This window comes from Mustela lutreola, chromosome 13 (assembly GCF_030435805.1).
Source record: "Mustela lutreola isolate mMusLut2 chromosome 13, mMusLut2.pri, whole genome shotgun sequence".
NCBI lineage: Eukaryota > Metazoa > Chordata > Mammalia > Carnivora > Mustelidae > Mustela > Mustela lutreola.
This window is the reverse complement of record NC_081302.1, coordinates 37,152,887-37,170,167: the sequence shown is the minus strand read 5'-3', so window position 1 is coordinate 37,170,167 and position 17,281 is coordinate 37,152,887. Positions and strand designations below refer to the sequence as shown.

The following is a 17,281-nucleotide window of genomic DNA, read 5'->3' as shown; positions in this document are numbered from 1 at the left end:
CTCTCTTGCTGGGTCTCTCTCTGTCAAAAAAAAAAAAAAAAAAAAAAAAAAGACTAATTTATTTATTATGTAGAGAGTCTGTGAAGTGGGAGGAGGGGAGGGAGACAGGGGAAAGAGAGAGAATCCCAAAGCAGGTTCCCTGATAATTTTGAAGCCCAAAATGGGGCTCGATTCCAGGACCTTAAGATAATGACCTGAGCTGAAATCAGCCAGCCTCTTAACCAACTGAGCCACCCAAATGTCCCAAGAAATTATCTAGTTTAGTATATCGATCTAACTGGAATTATTTGAAATATCTTTATCAAGATTTGGACCATTTTTTCCCTTAAATCTCAGTGATGTTCTGTGCTTTCATAAATTAATTTAAAAATGAGCTTTAAGGAAAAAAATGAGCTTCAAAGAATGTAAAAAATTCTAAGTTATTATTAATTAAAATTTTAGGTTACAACATTTAATGTTAATATATGCTAATATCATATTTGTATAAAATTTTATTATTACTCATAGTTCAGATTAAAACAATAATAGCAACAAAAATAATATTTGGAGGACATTAGGTACCTTTCAAAATCTAATTTTGATATACGTTATATTGGCTTTTAAAAATAAGGTAAAGTGTACTGTAGATTATGATAAAATTTTTTGTTCTTTGGTCAATATAATAAAGCTATTTTGATATTGGAGAATACCATTGAATGAAGAGTTGATGGTTGCCTTATGTTATTCTGTTCACCCAAGCTGATTCATGGAGTTGGTAAGTTTTTCATCTATTGATCTATTGGAAAATTCCTTTTATTTTGGCCTGGAACCTGAGGCTCCATTGATTCCTATTTCTGCTGTCCAGGCTGCCGAAAGACATATTTATGAAGAGAAGTTTATAGATCTTGATTTTGTTTATCTTAAGTTATGTTTATTACCAAGTTTTATTTGTACTAAGCTAGAATATATCACTCATATTTCTGGCTTCTTGAAATAAAGTAAAGCAATAATCCGTAGGGCATTTTATGACTTCAAAAGTAAAAGAAAAGAATGTCAATTTACTATGATGAATTTCAAATAAGTTCCTCCAACTGTTCACGTTTGATTTAAATGACCTAGTAAAATAATATTCTTTCTTAAGTCAAAGATGTTTCCATTGGCTGACTACTAACCCATCACAAATCACTAAAGGCTTCTTACATTTGGAAGCGCGCCATTCAAACACACACGGCAGCATTAGTTACTTAAAAACCAAGCTTTAGAGTCTTTGAGAAAAGTTGGGATTTCAAGTTTTCAGTATTTAATAATATCTTTCCCCATAATCCTTCTGAATAATCAAGAAAAATGCACTTGCCAATGAGGAGAAAAGTATATTACTGTATCCTACAGTGGTATCCATCAGAAATACGACAAAACAAACTTTACTAATGAAGATGATATCCTAATTGTTGTCTATATTTTATTTATGCTTTTTCTAGCTTTGTGTCAATTTATATGTTTAAAATGTAAAATTTAATATGATAATGATGATCATAATGTAAGTATACATGTATGTGATCTGTGGAAAAGGTAGATTTTTAAAACAATGTAAACTAGGGTTATAGAGTTTACTACTAAAAAAATAACCTTTCTCTGGATTAATATATGCAGTCAGTGTTCATATAGATGTCTATTTGTGCATGTAAATTTATGCATATATGTCTTAATCAGCAACTCTATATAATAAAACCTAATTTTAACTTCATTAATTTTCTTCTAGTTCAATTGCAATATATTTATTTGAAAAGCATCTTCTACCTTTTGTGTTATTCTCTGTATCCTCATCATTTAGTTATCCTCCATTATTCCTATCCATTACCAGAAGTAAAAATAGAAACACTACTTTATAATTGATAATCAGCTTATTTTCCTTTCAAATAAAAAACTGGAGAAGAAACTGAATTCCATCTCTATCTATATATTTGGAAATCTCTTCACGTTCTTTTAGCTTTAGAGCCAACTAAAATACAAATTTTCTTTAACAATTGCTTAGAATAGTATAATATCTAGTTGGAAACTTTATTCAGTCTTCAGTAAATCTGCTTAGATTTGGTATTGATGAAATAGTTCATTTTGCTTTGTAAGTCTACTCTTCATTATTTTGAAGAAAACCTTTTCACTGATTATAAACTATATAATTCTAATATCATTAAAATATTTTTATGTTGCTCAAATAAATATCACCTTACATAGAAAGAGCAAAGAATAGTTATTAGTGGTTTTGGGGATAAAGCCCACCCACTAAAGTGTATTGTTTATTGAATTTACTTAACAAAGTCAGGATTTGAATCCCATTCTTCAGACTTTTCTGATTTCTGCTTATTATTATCCAGCGACTTTTAATTATGATGTGCTGTTTTATATAATCGGCAATCATATATTAAAATAGGATACATTTGCCCTATTAATATTTTGTATGTGCCATTGTATTGTATGTATTTTTCATATTTATTCCTTGTTAGTATAGTAACCTTCAGTAAAAACCAATTTCACTTTATTTATTTATTTATTTATTATTTCTTGAGAGATTGTGAGCAAGGGGGAGGAGCATATGGAGAGGGGGAGAGAGAGACTCTTAAGCGGACTTCAGACTCAGGGCATGGCATGATGCAGAACTCAGTCTTATGAACCTGAGACCATGACCTGAGCTAAAATCAAGACTTAAATGCTTAACCAACTGAGCCACCCAGGTGCCCCAAAACTGATTTTAAATAATAACTTTCATCTGAAATAGTCAAAAATATTAGCATGACTGGGTGGCTCAGTCGGTTGAACATCAGACTCTTGGTTTTAACTCAGGTCATGATCTCAAGGTCGTGAGATGGAGCTCCAAGTGGGGATCTCGGTGGGGGATCTACTTGAGTATTCTCTCTCTACCTCTCCTTCAGGATGCCCCCTTGCTTGCATGCTCTTGCTTTTAAAAATAAAAAAAAGAAATACTAAAAATATTAAATATAGGTCTTTATTTTTTTAAAGATTTTATTTATTTATTTGACAGAGAGAATTCACAAGTAGATGGAGAGGTAGGCAGAGAGAGAGAGAGAGAGGGAAGCAGGCTCCCTGCCGAGCAGAGAGCCCGATGCGGGGCTCGATCCCAGGACCCTGAGATCATGACCTGAGCCGAAGCCAGCGGCTTAACCCACTGAGCCACCCAGGCGCCCCTAAATATAGGTCTTGATTATGAAATGAATCCACTAAAAACTTAAAAATATATACACATCATATATGGGATATATGTTACCTGCTGAAAAGTTTTGAAATAACTGATTTTAAAAAAAGCTAAAGAACTTTAAAGATCAGGGATGCATTCTGTATGTATGTATGTATTTACAAATATATTTTAATAAAGATGTATGAAAAGTAAAATTGGGAACAATATAAATATTTTTAATTATTGCAGAATATAGATAATATATTTCACTACAAATTATTAATATTCATTAGATTTCATTTAAGCAGATAAAATTTATAATAGCATTTTTAAATAAAATTAAATTTTTTGTGTGTGTTCCACAATTCATTGTTTATGCACCTCACCCAGTGCTCCATGCAATACATGTCCTCCTTAATACCCAAAATTATTAATGTTTGAAATTGTTTTTTCACTTATATGTTCTTTCAAATATCATATTCATGTACCTAAAATGAGAAAGGTGTGAAGTACCTGGTTGGCTCAGTTGGTAGAGCATGCAAGTCTTGATCTTGGGGCTGCAATTTCAAGCTCCATGTTGGATATAGATATTGCTTAAAAATAAAATCTTCAAAAAATAAAAATAAATAAAATGAGAAAGGTGTTATATATTAAGAACTAAGAATACAGAAGTGAACAAGTAAGATGCAGTTTATTACCTTGTGGAACATGTAATCTAGCTCTGTACATAGTATTTTTTGAGGATTTATTTATTTATATTTGTGTGTGAAAGAGAGAGAGAAGCAGGGGGAGCAGCAGTGGGAGAGGGAGAAGTAGGTTTCTGTGGAGGAGGGGCAGAAGCTTCACTGACTGAACCACCCCGACACCCCGAGGTCTGTGCATAGTATTACATATTTAGAGTAACTTGAAGTCTGAGGGGAGATGCCTGGTAATCTATACAAAGTTATTTTTTCCTTAAATTTTGTCTGTACAGTAAATTTCTAAAAGCATTCTTTTAAGGAAATGATCTGCCCCACCTCAACTATGTCCTACCTACAAAGGGCAGACTGAGTTTCCCTTCAAGCAAAGATGGATGTATCATGTTTCTCATGAACTACAATCCATCTCTCTACCTTTATTCCTCTTAAAAAAAATACTTTTAGTGATCTTTAAGCACAAGTGTAGTTTTTTACTGAACACTGACAATAAAAAAAAATCTTAAAGAGAAGCAAAAAAAATTAGTTTCATTATATGTGATTCATTTCACCTCAGCAGAAAATATAAATATAAATATTTCACTTTATTTCATGACATGCAAATTATTTTTTTGAAGATTTTATTTATTTATATGATTGAGAGAGAGAGCACAAGCAAGGAGTGGAACAGAGGGAGAGAGAGAAGCAGGCTCCCTGCTGCCTGGGGAGCCCCACGCAGTGATTAATCCAAGGGACGCAGAGATCATGACCTGAATGGAAGCCAGACTCTTAACCTACTGAGCCACACAGATACCCCTAGAGGTGCAAATTCTTATAATAAAGTGAAACTTTCATAGCATAAATAATCAGAATTTTTTTTCACTTGATCAAAAACATGTTACTGATTTCATTTGTTGAAGAAATTGTGCTTTGCAAACTGAAAAGGGCATTGTAGCCAAAAATTTCTGGCTTTCCTTTCTCCTGACATTACATAAGAAGCCCTTTCAAGATTATTTTAATAATATAGTAATATTACTTGTTACAGAAGGGAATTCTATAGTTAAGTGATTGAAATAATTAAACACTTGGGGACTACTCACAAATTACATGAAAATCTTTTATATTCTATAGGATATTTTGCAACAATAATTCCTTCTTGATACTTCATTACTTCTGTTGCTATAGCATCAACTCAGGACAACAGTAGCTATACAAACATTTATATCTGTTGGACAATAAAGAAAATGCAATACATTTTTAATAGATTTCACGTGTGTGGGGTGTGTGTGTGTGTGTGTGTGTGTGTGTGTGTTGTGCTTTTATACAGCTATGTGCTACATCTTTGTTTTAGAAATAGCTCTGTAGGAGAAATAAAAATAAAATTAAAATATGCAAATGACACCATCTTTAAATGAATAAAATACTTTTCAAGTAGATGAATATTATCATTATCTTCAACATCATCAACATCAAGAAAGTGGAAGGACAAGTTTCTTAAAATAGAATGATCTTCAGTTTGGCTATAAAAACCTAAAAAGGAAACATATTTGAAGAGCATCTGAATAGAAGAAATGAACTGTATCTAAAGTGGACCCTTAAAAGCTTATAATTTTCATGGCATACTCTGTGATTATGTTTAATTAGTCTTTGAAATTGTCATAAATGTATATTTAAATTGTAGTTATTTTATGAGCCCTAACAATTACAAAGTTCTGTGTAATCAAACTGCAATCACATGAGTGAATAGTTATGTGTTATAATATTACTATTTATTATACATCTCTATCAGCTTATTCAGTGAATTGTGAATATCCTGTTTGCACAATGACACTAAACACAAAAGTCAGTTTTTTAAAAAGTCCACTCAAATCGACTTCATTTTAACCAGTAGACTAGAATTGTACCAAAGACTGTGAGTTAGCAGATGACTTCCTATAAAGAGGTGCAAGCTTAATTTAGGGACAGAGGAAGTAAAGAAAAACAAAGGAAGCTCCTTTCTAGGGAAGCTTCCACATGCTTCCTTACTGCTTGTGATCATCTAGCTCTGATGGCAGTCGTCATCCAAGCCCCTCATTGTATTGAACCTTCATTACTTCAATTTACAAAGAAATGCTGAAAGTCAAACTTTGCCTTTTTTAAGCTTGACAATTGTATATTTACTTAAACTCTACTCAAACCAGCTATGTATATAAGATAATGAAAAGTAGTAATGTGAAGTAATGAGTAATAATAAAACAAGATAACATTTAACACAAATTTTATTACTAATTTATCACATAATTGTCCTGAGAAAACTAACAATGATAGTTTTTTGCTTTAATGACTTAGAAACACAAAGCAATTTAAAATTAAGTTCCATGTATTTTCCCAATGCAAACTCTAATTTATGGGTTATTGGAAGGGTTATTGGTAAAGATAAAAAAGAGCAGGCTGCTAGCTAGGAACTGTAAGAAATGCCAGATATTCCAAAATCACGAACAGAAAGCACTGCTTTCATTACAGCATTCTCTAGTATTGCTCTAATGGCTCTGAAGGATCAATGAATGACATACAGGATTTTTAGAGTACCAGGCTGACAGGGCAGCTACTCTCACACTGACTCGGGGAGGCTTTATGTTCCAGTTCTGAGACTTCCACCTTTCAAAGCTATTGTTTGAATATGGTAGCCTCTTGCTAAGTCCCACTGCCACGCCTCTGCCTCTAGCATAAACATGATAAGATGCTACATGCCAGGCTGGTAACACTGGGATGAAAGGGAGAGGGCACTGAACAGGGAAATGAAAACCAAACAAAAACAAAAACTGAGGAACAGAATATTCATGAAGTTCTGGGCTCTTACCTACGTTTTAGATTTCTAAAGCCCATTTGTCTGAACTCATCCATGTTTTGAGGTGTTCTGGACATCAGAAATCTGATTTGATATAATGCATAAAATATAATCACTGTGTAATCATTAACATATTAAATAAAATATCTAATTTGTAGTAAGACAGCCCTAGGCTTAAATCCCCACTCTACCATGTTCTTGATATTATTCTTCTAAATTATTGAACATTCCTGAATCTTAGTTATATCATTTTTGGAATGGGTATTACACATACCTTGCAGGGGGTTTGAAAGGATTAAATTAAGTATGTGTAACACCTGGAAGAATGCCTGATACATACTATATACACTTAACTTGTATACTGTCAGCACCAGTAGTGAAAAGCATTGCTATCAAACACAATGGCAGAAGTTAGTCACCTCAGTTTCTCCTTTTCTTTCTCACACAGACAACATACATATAGTCTCTAGTAAAGTGCCAACCTTTATTCTTGGTCTCTTCTTGTTCCTCCTCATGGCAGTCCGACAACTAGTCTTTCAATTAAATCTTGGCTTTTACTTGCTCAAAATCTTTCAATGATATACTTTAATATTCAATATAAAAATCTGAATCCTTAACAAATTCTCATTAACTTTGGAAAATTGACTCTGCCTAAATTTCCAGCATGATAACATCATGGATGTTATATATATATATATATATATATATATATATATATATATATATAATAATTTCCATCATGATAACATCCACCTCTCTTCCTTTCTGCCCCACCAACCCATCACACTTGAATTTCCTTAAACAGAATAAGCTCCTTCCCACCTCAGGTCATCGCCTCATCAAGAATGTTCTATGAATGTTCTTCCCCTGTTGAATTCTGCCTAATCCTTTATAACTCAGTATAAGGCTGTTTTAACTCTTCCACAGCATCTTACTGTCCTTTCTAATAGTTACCATATAAATACATATATGTGATATTTATGTATATATATAATTGTCATTTATAGTAATAATTTATTTGCATTCAACATATTCATCTTTATGCTAAGGGCAATCTATGTCTGTTTTAGTCACCCTTATATCTCCAGGGCCACCTACTATAGTTCCTGATACAGAGTATTCAATAGTCACTCACTCTTTCACTCAACAATAAATGCTATGCACTTAAGGTAAAAAGTTAAAAAAAAAGTTACCAAGAAGCTACCATAGTAATGGTAGAGAAGAAAGCTACAAAACAATGACAAAATAAAAAAATATAAAGCCAGATACTCATAAGTACTTTAGAGGATATGAAATGGTGTAAAGGTAAAGAGGGTTTTGAAGGCAGTGACACATTATATAGACTATTCAGAAATGAGGAGTGCCTGAATGGCTCAGGGCATTAAGCGTCTTACTCTTGATTTTGGCTCAGGTTATGATTTTAGGGTCATACGGTCAAGGCCTTCACTGGGCTCTATGCTCAGCAAGGAGTCTGCTGAGATTCTCTCTCTCCCTCTCTCTTCATCTGCCTCTCTCCCTACGCTCTCTCTCTCCCTCCCTCTCTCTGTCTCTAAAACAAATAAATAAATCTTTATTCAGAGTTGAGGACTTTGTGGAAGTGATATTTGAGCAGACATCTGAATGAAGCAGAGGATTAAAGGATATAAGTGTTTGGCAGGGGAGTGATTCTAGCAGAGCGAAGGAAGAGCAAACACAAAAGTCGTCAGGTGAGATGCTTATTGTAGTCAAAAAGCAGTATGATGGGTGTGGCTAGAACTGTGTGACTAGGGAAAATAATGGTCAGAAATGGATTGAAAAGAAAGGAAAACCATGTGTGGTCTTCTTGAGTCACTGAATTCATGAGTGCTGAGAGTCACAATCCTGAAAGACTATCCAAAGGAAAGATGTTATTATATTATAATGTACTAGGTACTTTGTCAGGGAAAAATACATTTCCACAAAAAATACTCTGTCAGAAAGGATTCTGTAATACAGTTATGAAGACCAATCACAAAGTTATAAATAGGAAATGATTTGTATAAGGAAATTTATGATGATATCACATAATCCTAAATAAAGGAATACTAAGATTTCAAAGGAGAGAAAGAATGCTATGAAAAGTTTTAAGACATTTTGTATGCATGGAAGAATGAAAACTGGAAACTGAGGGGTTATTTCGAATTAGATCCCAGAGATTCCAGGCAAGAGAAATATGAGTAACGTATAAGTGAAAGGAATTCACAGCATGTTTAGGAGGAGTGAAGTCAATTCCATTTATTTTTGATGGAAAATGCCCAGGGGGTGGTTTAGAAGTTAGGCATGGAGGACTATGCACATCCAAATTTGGAGTGTGAGTCTGCTTTTTTGAGGTAAGTGTTGGATTAGGAAAACAAGCCACTCTATGTTCAATGTAAGAAAGGTTGTAGATAGTGAATTGACGGGTGGTACAAGTGAAGGTCAGGAAATTTATGTTAATGGTCTCGACCTTTAGTTCTATGTAAATTGTTCTCAAAAGCACTCAGCAAAGGCACTCTATTCCTCAAGAATCTCCAGAAGGTCGCAGTCTCCAGCAGTGAAGTACACCTCTTTCAAAGGCTTACAAAGAAGGTATTTCAATTTTCCATTTGTCCATTTTCCTGCTCTCAACAGAAGTTGTACCTGGCTCTCCCACCTCCCAACCTCTACATGGATGCTTGTTATTGGTAAACTCTAACCTAGAACCAAATGGAGAGAGTATTTCTGGAAAATGCAGTTCTAGGAATTTCCTCAAAAGACCAGATGACCTTGGAGGGAAGTGGCAGTGACGATTAGTGGAAATAGACAACCCAGCAGAGAAAGAAAGATCAGGTGACTAAAGTAGACTTCCGGACTTTCCATTCATCCTCACAAAAAGCAAATCAACCTTAAAATTATTCTTTCATATAACATTTAATTTGAACAGATTACTACTAAGATGAAAAACAGAATGAAACATTTATACAACCCTGTTTTAGAAATGTCTATTCTAACAAATATGCAAAATGGCTATTTTCATCTCATAATAATATTCAGCTACGGGCATCCAAATGTCTCACAGCATCCCTTCATATGATATGATTATAAAATATTTACTATTGTCATCATTCTTATGTTTTTATTTGTCACTCTCCAATGCTTTTAAAATATGATGTCAAAAATTAAGCACAGATCTCATAATGAACTCTGACTAATAGTAGAGGGGGACTATTTCCTTCAATTATTTTGTTTCTGTCTTCATATTCATGAAGTCAAAGTCCAAATTAATGTTTTAGAATTAGTTTCACACTTCTGCCTAATATTGAGCTTGCATTCAAAATTTTCCAGTGTTTTGCACATGAACCACTGCCAAATTGGGTCACCTTCCTAAATAGATTTTGGAATCATCCACACAAAATCAATAGCTGAAGCCAAATAACTGAGTGAAATTTCCAAAGGAAAGTTAGCAAAGGATATAAATAGTAAAGGCAGGTAGCCAGCAAGGCAAGACCTGACCATTCAAGGTCAAGTTCATATCTAAATAATTTTAGCAAGGAAATTTAAAAATTAGATTAAAAATGTTATTTATAAAAAAAAAATAAATAATAAGAGCCAATAAAGAATTTAGTCCCAGATGTACCAGGAAGCTATATTAAAGCAGTTAAAAAGAAAAAAAAAAACAAACCTGATAATAGGTTTGTTCTCAAAGCGTAGATTGAATAGATTAGATGAGGACACATGTGTGATTAAACAAGGGTCAGAAGCAAAGATGTGGTGAGAAATTATAATACCAGATGCAAAACATTCATTTTAAAGTGTTAGAATTGAGAGAAAATAGTCAAGTGGGAAGATAACTGGTCAGTAAATTTTCTTCACTAAAATGGTGACCCATGAGCATCTGGAAAATATTGAAGTTTCTTGTTTCCAAAAGAATTTGAAATCATTTAAATTTCAAGAGACATGACAAAACATATAATCCATTCATACTCTCAAAAATAAATTAAAATAGAGTTGTTTAGAATATTAAGTGTATTAACTAGAATTCTTTATATTTTGATTTTAAATATACTTTACTACAGAATATATATTTTAAAATGTTTAAGGAAAAACTATTGCTATTACTGTGTGATAAATTACAGTCCAGTCCAAGCAGCTGCAAGAAAAACATCTTTATTACTAAATTAATAATTTCAAACTAGACCAGAAGGGACCATTATCCCTCTGGATATGGAGGCATATTGTTCTTTGACTTAGCTAAGCCAGGAACTCCTAATTGCAATTAAATGTGCATAATTAAATGACTGCAGTTGGACTTTGATATTTTGGTTGATGAAGTATTTGTTTACATTGATTTTATATGGTTCATTTAATTTCAGTAGCAGTACTATGCCCTGTCATGGAATATTTCAAAAGAAAAAAATGACAGTAGAATTACAAAGCATGTTATCTACCTCTTTTTTATTGGTATATTTTTATTTAATTTACTAATCAGCTTAAAAGATTAAAGAAGAAAAAATAATATTGAAATTCTGTATAAGAATAACAATTAGAAGATTTATATGGCTGACAATCATTAGTGACTTGAAAAGATGTAAAATCTTAAAATAAGAGCTTTTTAATAAGTAGCAAGTATAAAACTTAATGAGATTTATCTTATATAAATTCTTGCTGTGAGTTGGAAAGGGAAAGTTTTATATTTTACAATTGTTTGTTTCAATAATAACAATCAAATCATTAATAATGTTATTAACAAAAATAAGAAAAATGGGTAACATTTTATATAGGGTTTACTATATGTCAGAAACTAAATTAAGTGTTTTTATAATGATTATTTCTAGGGTATAAAATATTGTATGAATTGTTATTACTCATTATTCTACTCTAGAAAGGAGATAACATGAAAAAAATCCCACACCACAAAATTCACACATTTAAAGTATGCAATTCAAATGATTTTTGGTATCTCTATAAAGCTGTTAAAATACTTATTTATATGTAGAAAAAATCAGAGACAAATATAAACAAGTTTAAATTATTTTTGGAGTATTTACTGAGTGCATTCACTCCATTTAAGCCTGTCATTAAAATGGTACAAAAAGTCAGTTATTAAAAAAAAAAATGTAGATCATTTGGTTTATATATCTAAATATTTTCACTTACTGTAGAAGTTTCCAGAAATTCTAAAATCAAATATTTACTCTACCAATAAAATAATTTATAATATATACTGTAAGTATGATTTTTTTCTTCCACAAATCATATAGGCAAAGCTATACCAAATATAATGTGCTATGATGAAAATGTATCGGTGAGCCCGGGCTGCTATAACAAAATACTACTGCCTGGGTAGCTTAAGGAACAGAAATTTCTTTTCAATATTCAGGAGATTGGGAAATCTAGGATGAAGGGGTAGACTGATTAGGGTCCCTGGTGAAGGCTCTCTTGCTGGCTTGCAGATCGCCACCTTCTCACTGTGTCCTCACAAGGTGGAGAGAGATACACAAACTCTCTGGTGTCTCTCTGTATAAGGGCACTAATCTCATCGTGAGGAACCCACCCTCAAGACGTCATCTAAACCTAATTGCAACCAAAAGCCCCCATCTCCACATACTAATACATTGTGGGTGAAACTTCAACACTGAATTTTGGTCGATAGAACTTATTCCATAGTAAAAAGTTTGTAAGATAAAAAAGGGAAAAGAGAGGTTTTTTTGTGGAACAGACTGGTAACTCTTTACTAGAAAGAAAAGGAAAAAAAAATGGCAGCTGTGGAAGTAGATATAAAAAGAGAGATTTGTTGGAAGCAATAAGAAGGATTCATTTAAATAAGTTCTAAAATCTAAAGCAGTCTATAATTGCTTTATGGCTTTGCTTACAATTTATAGGCAATGCAGATATAAAGTCCATACGAACAGGCTTTTTTTTTTTTTTTTTTAACTTTGCTATTATAAAATACTATGTACCACATTGTGCCCCATAATAGAAATGTGCCAAGCTTGTAGAAATCATTTTAAACAGAAAGAAGTCATTCGATGCAATGGCAGTCATTGTTTTAACCTCTGATAATACAGCTCTGCCTCTATGATTAAAATATTAAATCTCCTTACCATTGTGTAGCTGTGGGCTACTTTCATTAACTCAATGCACCCTTGAGCATCTGCGAAGGCTCGGATCCCCAAACAGTTGGATGGGTGCAACAGCTTCATGAGGAAATGGCAGCACACTTCCACTACTTGAGGAAGCTGAAGAAGGCACGCTGCAGCAAGAAGGTTTTCAATGGTGTCTTCCTTTAATTCCAAGCAACCTAAACAGTTAGCGAAGAGAATTACGAAACTGTTTAAACCATGTACCAAAAAAACTCAATAAAAAACAAAAAACAAACAAACAAACAAACAAAACCAAAACAAAACAGCAGCAGCAACAACAACAACAACAACAAAACAACAACCATGTACCACTGTATTATTTAAAACATTAGGTCAATCTGCTAGAAATGACCTGAACCTAGACCCATAACCAAGATAAATATAACTTACTAAAGGCCAACAACTGTTTTAAGCATCTTGCATTTCTTACTTCATGTAATGTTCAAAATCACGTAGTATGTATGAAATATCTATGTCCACTTCAGTAGGAACTATGATTGTACTTTTTGTTGTGAATTAAGGAAAATAAAAGAGTAACAAGTAAGTTTCACAAAGCATGTTTACAAGCTTTGGAGAGCAAAGGTACATGAAGTTTCTGACAATACATTCATGTCTATATTAATACAAAACACCTATGTGTGGATAATGAATAAATGTATGAAGATACTTATATATACATATATAATACATGTATTGTAGATTGCTAATATTGTATTTAACTCATTGTACCCATGATTATAATTTTCTGTAATTTTTCTTTTTTTTTTTTCTTTCTTTCTTAATTCTCAGTTAACTTGAAAAAAGAGTTCTTTTAGTGCTTCCTCTTTTATCTAACTACTGGAATAATTTATTAATGAAAGGGCTATTTCTGTATATTTGTAAAACATTCCTGTGAAGACTTCTGGGATTAACTATTTGGGGTTAGGTTTTATTTAGCAATTCAACACATCTTTAATAGGTTTATTCACCACTCAGACTTTCTATGTGTCACTCAGTATTGAGTATTTCTAATTCATATAGATGGCTTTTTTCATCTTAGTTTTTGTGGCACAGACTGCTACTCTTCACTAGAAATAGCTTTACTGGTTTTCCTGGACACAGGGTCAGGCCATATGTTAACATCATGATGTAGGTCTGTGGACTATGAGTAGAGGGATGTGTGTTACTACCACACCAAGGCATCTGTGACATGAGTGTCCTTCATCCAAGCTCTCTTTCTCTTCTACCAGCAAAGTAAAGACAACATAAACCCCTGGTGGGTGGTGGATGCACAAAGAGCAAGGAACCTCGGTACCTGAGCTCTAAACCAAGAGCTACTAGTTTCAAATAATGATACTCAATACTTAAGCTACGAATACTTAAATAATAAACTCCAATACTCAAATATATTTTTACTTTTATTGTTTTATTGGTTTTATTTATTTTTGCAGTCCAATTTACTCTAAATTGTACAGTTTTAATTTTATTTTAGTGTGTATATAAAGTTATTGGAAATTTTCATACCATGTTTTTTTTATTTTTGCCTTCTGTCATCCTTATTTTGTTAAATTAACCTATTTTTCAGTGGATTGTTACTCATTTCAGAGAATCAACTTTTTTGAGTCTTATTAATGCATAATATAGAGTAATAGTAATGGACAGATTTTTAGAAAATATATTTTTGTTAATTTTGCTAATAAATTATTGACTTTGCTAAATATGAAAATTCTGGAAAAGTATTGCCTATTTTTATGGAAATGGTTCTTTCTCCTTACCTTTGCTTCTTCATTTCTCTTAGAGACTATTATCAAGTGCTATGTATTGGATCAAATCATTCTCTCCTCCCTATCTATAATTTCTTTATGCATTCTCTCTCCAGTGTATTTTATATTTTGTTTAAAGTTGATATGTTAAATTTTAGAAGTATTTTATTTTTACTTCTAGAAGTTCTCCCCATAAGAATTATTTGTGTTGAAATTTATAATATTTTCATATTTACCTTTAAACTCATAGATTTATTTTTGCTTTATATTATATACTTTTTAACCTTGACTTACTAAAATTTTAAATAAGTTTTAATAGTAAAAGTTCTACCAATGGGAATTATTCATTTTACATAATTTTTAATTAATTCATAAACATAAATTTTTATTCCTGAGTTTTAATAATGTCATTCTTTTTCTTTGATCATGGATTCATTTTATTTCTACTCTTCTGTCTTTATGTAACTTTACCACATTTAGTTTTTTTTTTTTTTTAAGATTTTCTCTATTTATTTGAGAGAGAAAGAGAGAGAGAATATGAGCAGGGAGAGGGAGATTAGCAGGGATCCTGACCTGGGGCTCCATCCCAGGATACTGGGATCATGACCTGAGTGCAAGGCAGATGGCTAACTGACTGAACCACTGAAGTGCCCCCACCACATTGTTTTATTATTACCCCAAAATAAGTATCTGTGTTCTCCATTAATAGCAAAATTTTGAGAACTTCGGATATCTTTCTGAGATAATAGTGTTTTATTTTCCTACACTACAGTCTCTAATATTCAATAATAGTCATCAGTCTCTATATAAAAGGGATATTTTAATTCATTGGTGTATTTGGAAGACAGGCTACACAAATTTGAAAATCAAATGTAAAAGTATAGGAAAAATAATTAATCAACTTCCATTATTAATATGCTATCACCTAATTGAAATTTAAGAGTGTATCCTTGCTAGTTGGAAGGTCTTTTATAACTTTAAAATGTTACTACAATTTTTTTTGATTTCTACCTTTTTCATCAGTAGTATTTCTATAGCATGTTAGGAAAGTTGTCTACTTTCAAAAGTTAATCTTTCAAGGACAGAATATTTATGAAGAAAGAACTTTATAAATAGAATGCCTTTATTTTTTTTTCCATGCCAAAGTTTTTATTCTGGATTTTTTTAACCTACAGTAATTTGCAAGAACAGTTCCATAAATACCCATTTACTCTTTTACCTAATTTCACCAAGTGTTATCATTTTGACATATTTTTCTGCACATGTGTGTTTACACTATAGCTGCTGAATTATTCTATTATTCCAACCATTATATTTCACCACTAATTCTTCAGCATGTGCCTCTAAGAACAAAAGTGTTCTCCTACATAGCTGCTATGTAATTTTTACACTTACAAAACTAATATAATAGTATTTGCTATGATGTAAAATCTCCCCAAATGTCCAAATAATGTGCTTTATAGGTTTTATTTTTAAATTCAGGATCTAATCAAGATTCACATTATATTTGCTTCTTATGTCCCTTTGGTCTCCTTTAATTTATAACCGTTTTCCAGCCATTTTGTCACTCATGACATTTATATTAGTGAAGAATCCAGATTAGTTATTTTGTAGAATTCCCCAGGTTGGATTAGTCATATTACTTCCCCATGATTACATTTAGCTGGGACCTTTTTTGGCAGGGACACCATATAGGTGATATGGTACCCTTTTCAGTGGCTTATACAGGGAGGTTCATGATGTGAGTAGATCTCATGGTTAATGGTGTTAAGTTTGGTACCCTATTTAAGGCAATGTCTACTAGACTTCTTCATTTTAAAGATTTTTTTTTTTCCTTTATAATTAGTAATCTGTTGGGTGGGGGATAACTTTGCTTTCAAACATGACATTTCACCTAAAACTTAACATGTTTAGTAGTTAAAGTGTATTATGTTTTATTTATAAGTGTCACTGATAGAATAAGACAGCAAAGGAAACTAAAGCATGCTTCCAAGTGTAGGTAGGGATTTAATGAAGAAAAAAGCAGGTAAAGTGGAAACAATAAATTAAAAGGAACAGTGTAGTAGAACAAAATTAAATACTTTTTTATTATATACTAATTTCCACTTAAATTAGCTACCTAAAGTTTAGTTTTAATATAAAAGTGGGACATTATCAATAATAAAAGTTAAAATAGTTGCTTTTGAGCTTACAAGATTTTGATAAATGCACAAAGATCCTATTATTTGGTTATTATCAACTAGTAGAACATTGAGTAACATAGGTCAACTCAGCAGAGGAGACATTTGCCAGTGCAATTCTTGGAGGTGTTTATATTTCACATTATCATTCAGTAATAATGTCAAATAAAATATTCATCTGAAGTTGAAAGATTCACACAAGCTTGGATGATTTTAAGATAAATTATGTCAGTGCAGTTATTGATCTATATTTTAAGGTTTATGAATATTATAGTAGGCACCAGAATGAAGTATTCTACAGGTTACAGAAACCTGTATTTTATAGATTTTAAATGATTTATGAAATGTGCACCTAAACTTATAAGAATAAAAATATGAAATATAAAGGAGATAACATGAACACATTAAAATTTGTTATTTATAATTGATCATATGCATAACAACTTTTGATAATATTTATATCTTTTAAAATATTGTCATGATTTCAAACCCTCAGAGGAATTTTACCTAAAACTTCCAGTAAGACTGCCAAGAAGATGGTTACATGCTTCCTAGCATGGGTCTTGTGAA

At 32.1% G+C, this 17,281-nt stretch overlaps 1 protein-coding gene across 1 annotated transcript in view; it reads right to left on the bottom strand.

Moving 5' to 3' along the window:
• The window catches only part of KLHL1 (kelch like family member 1), a 396,571-nt gene that overhangs the window by 211,149 nt on the left and 168,141 nt on the right, over positions 1 to 17,281 (bottom strand). The window contains exon 4 of the mRNA XM_059144513.1: positions 12,751 to 12,947. Within this exon, the coding sequence (XP_059000496.1) occupies positions 12,751 to 12,947 (197 nt within the window). The remainder of the gene's footprint in view (positions 1 to 12,750; positions 12,948 to 17,281) is intronic.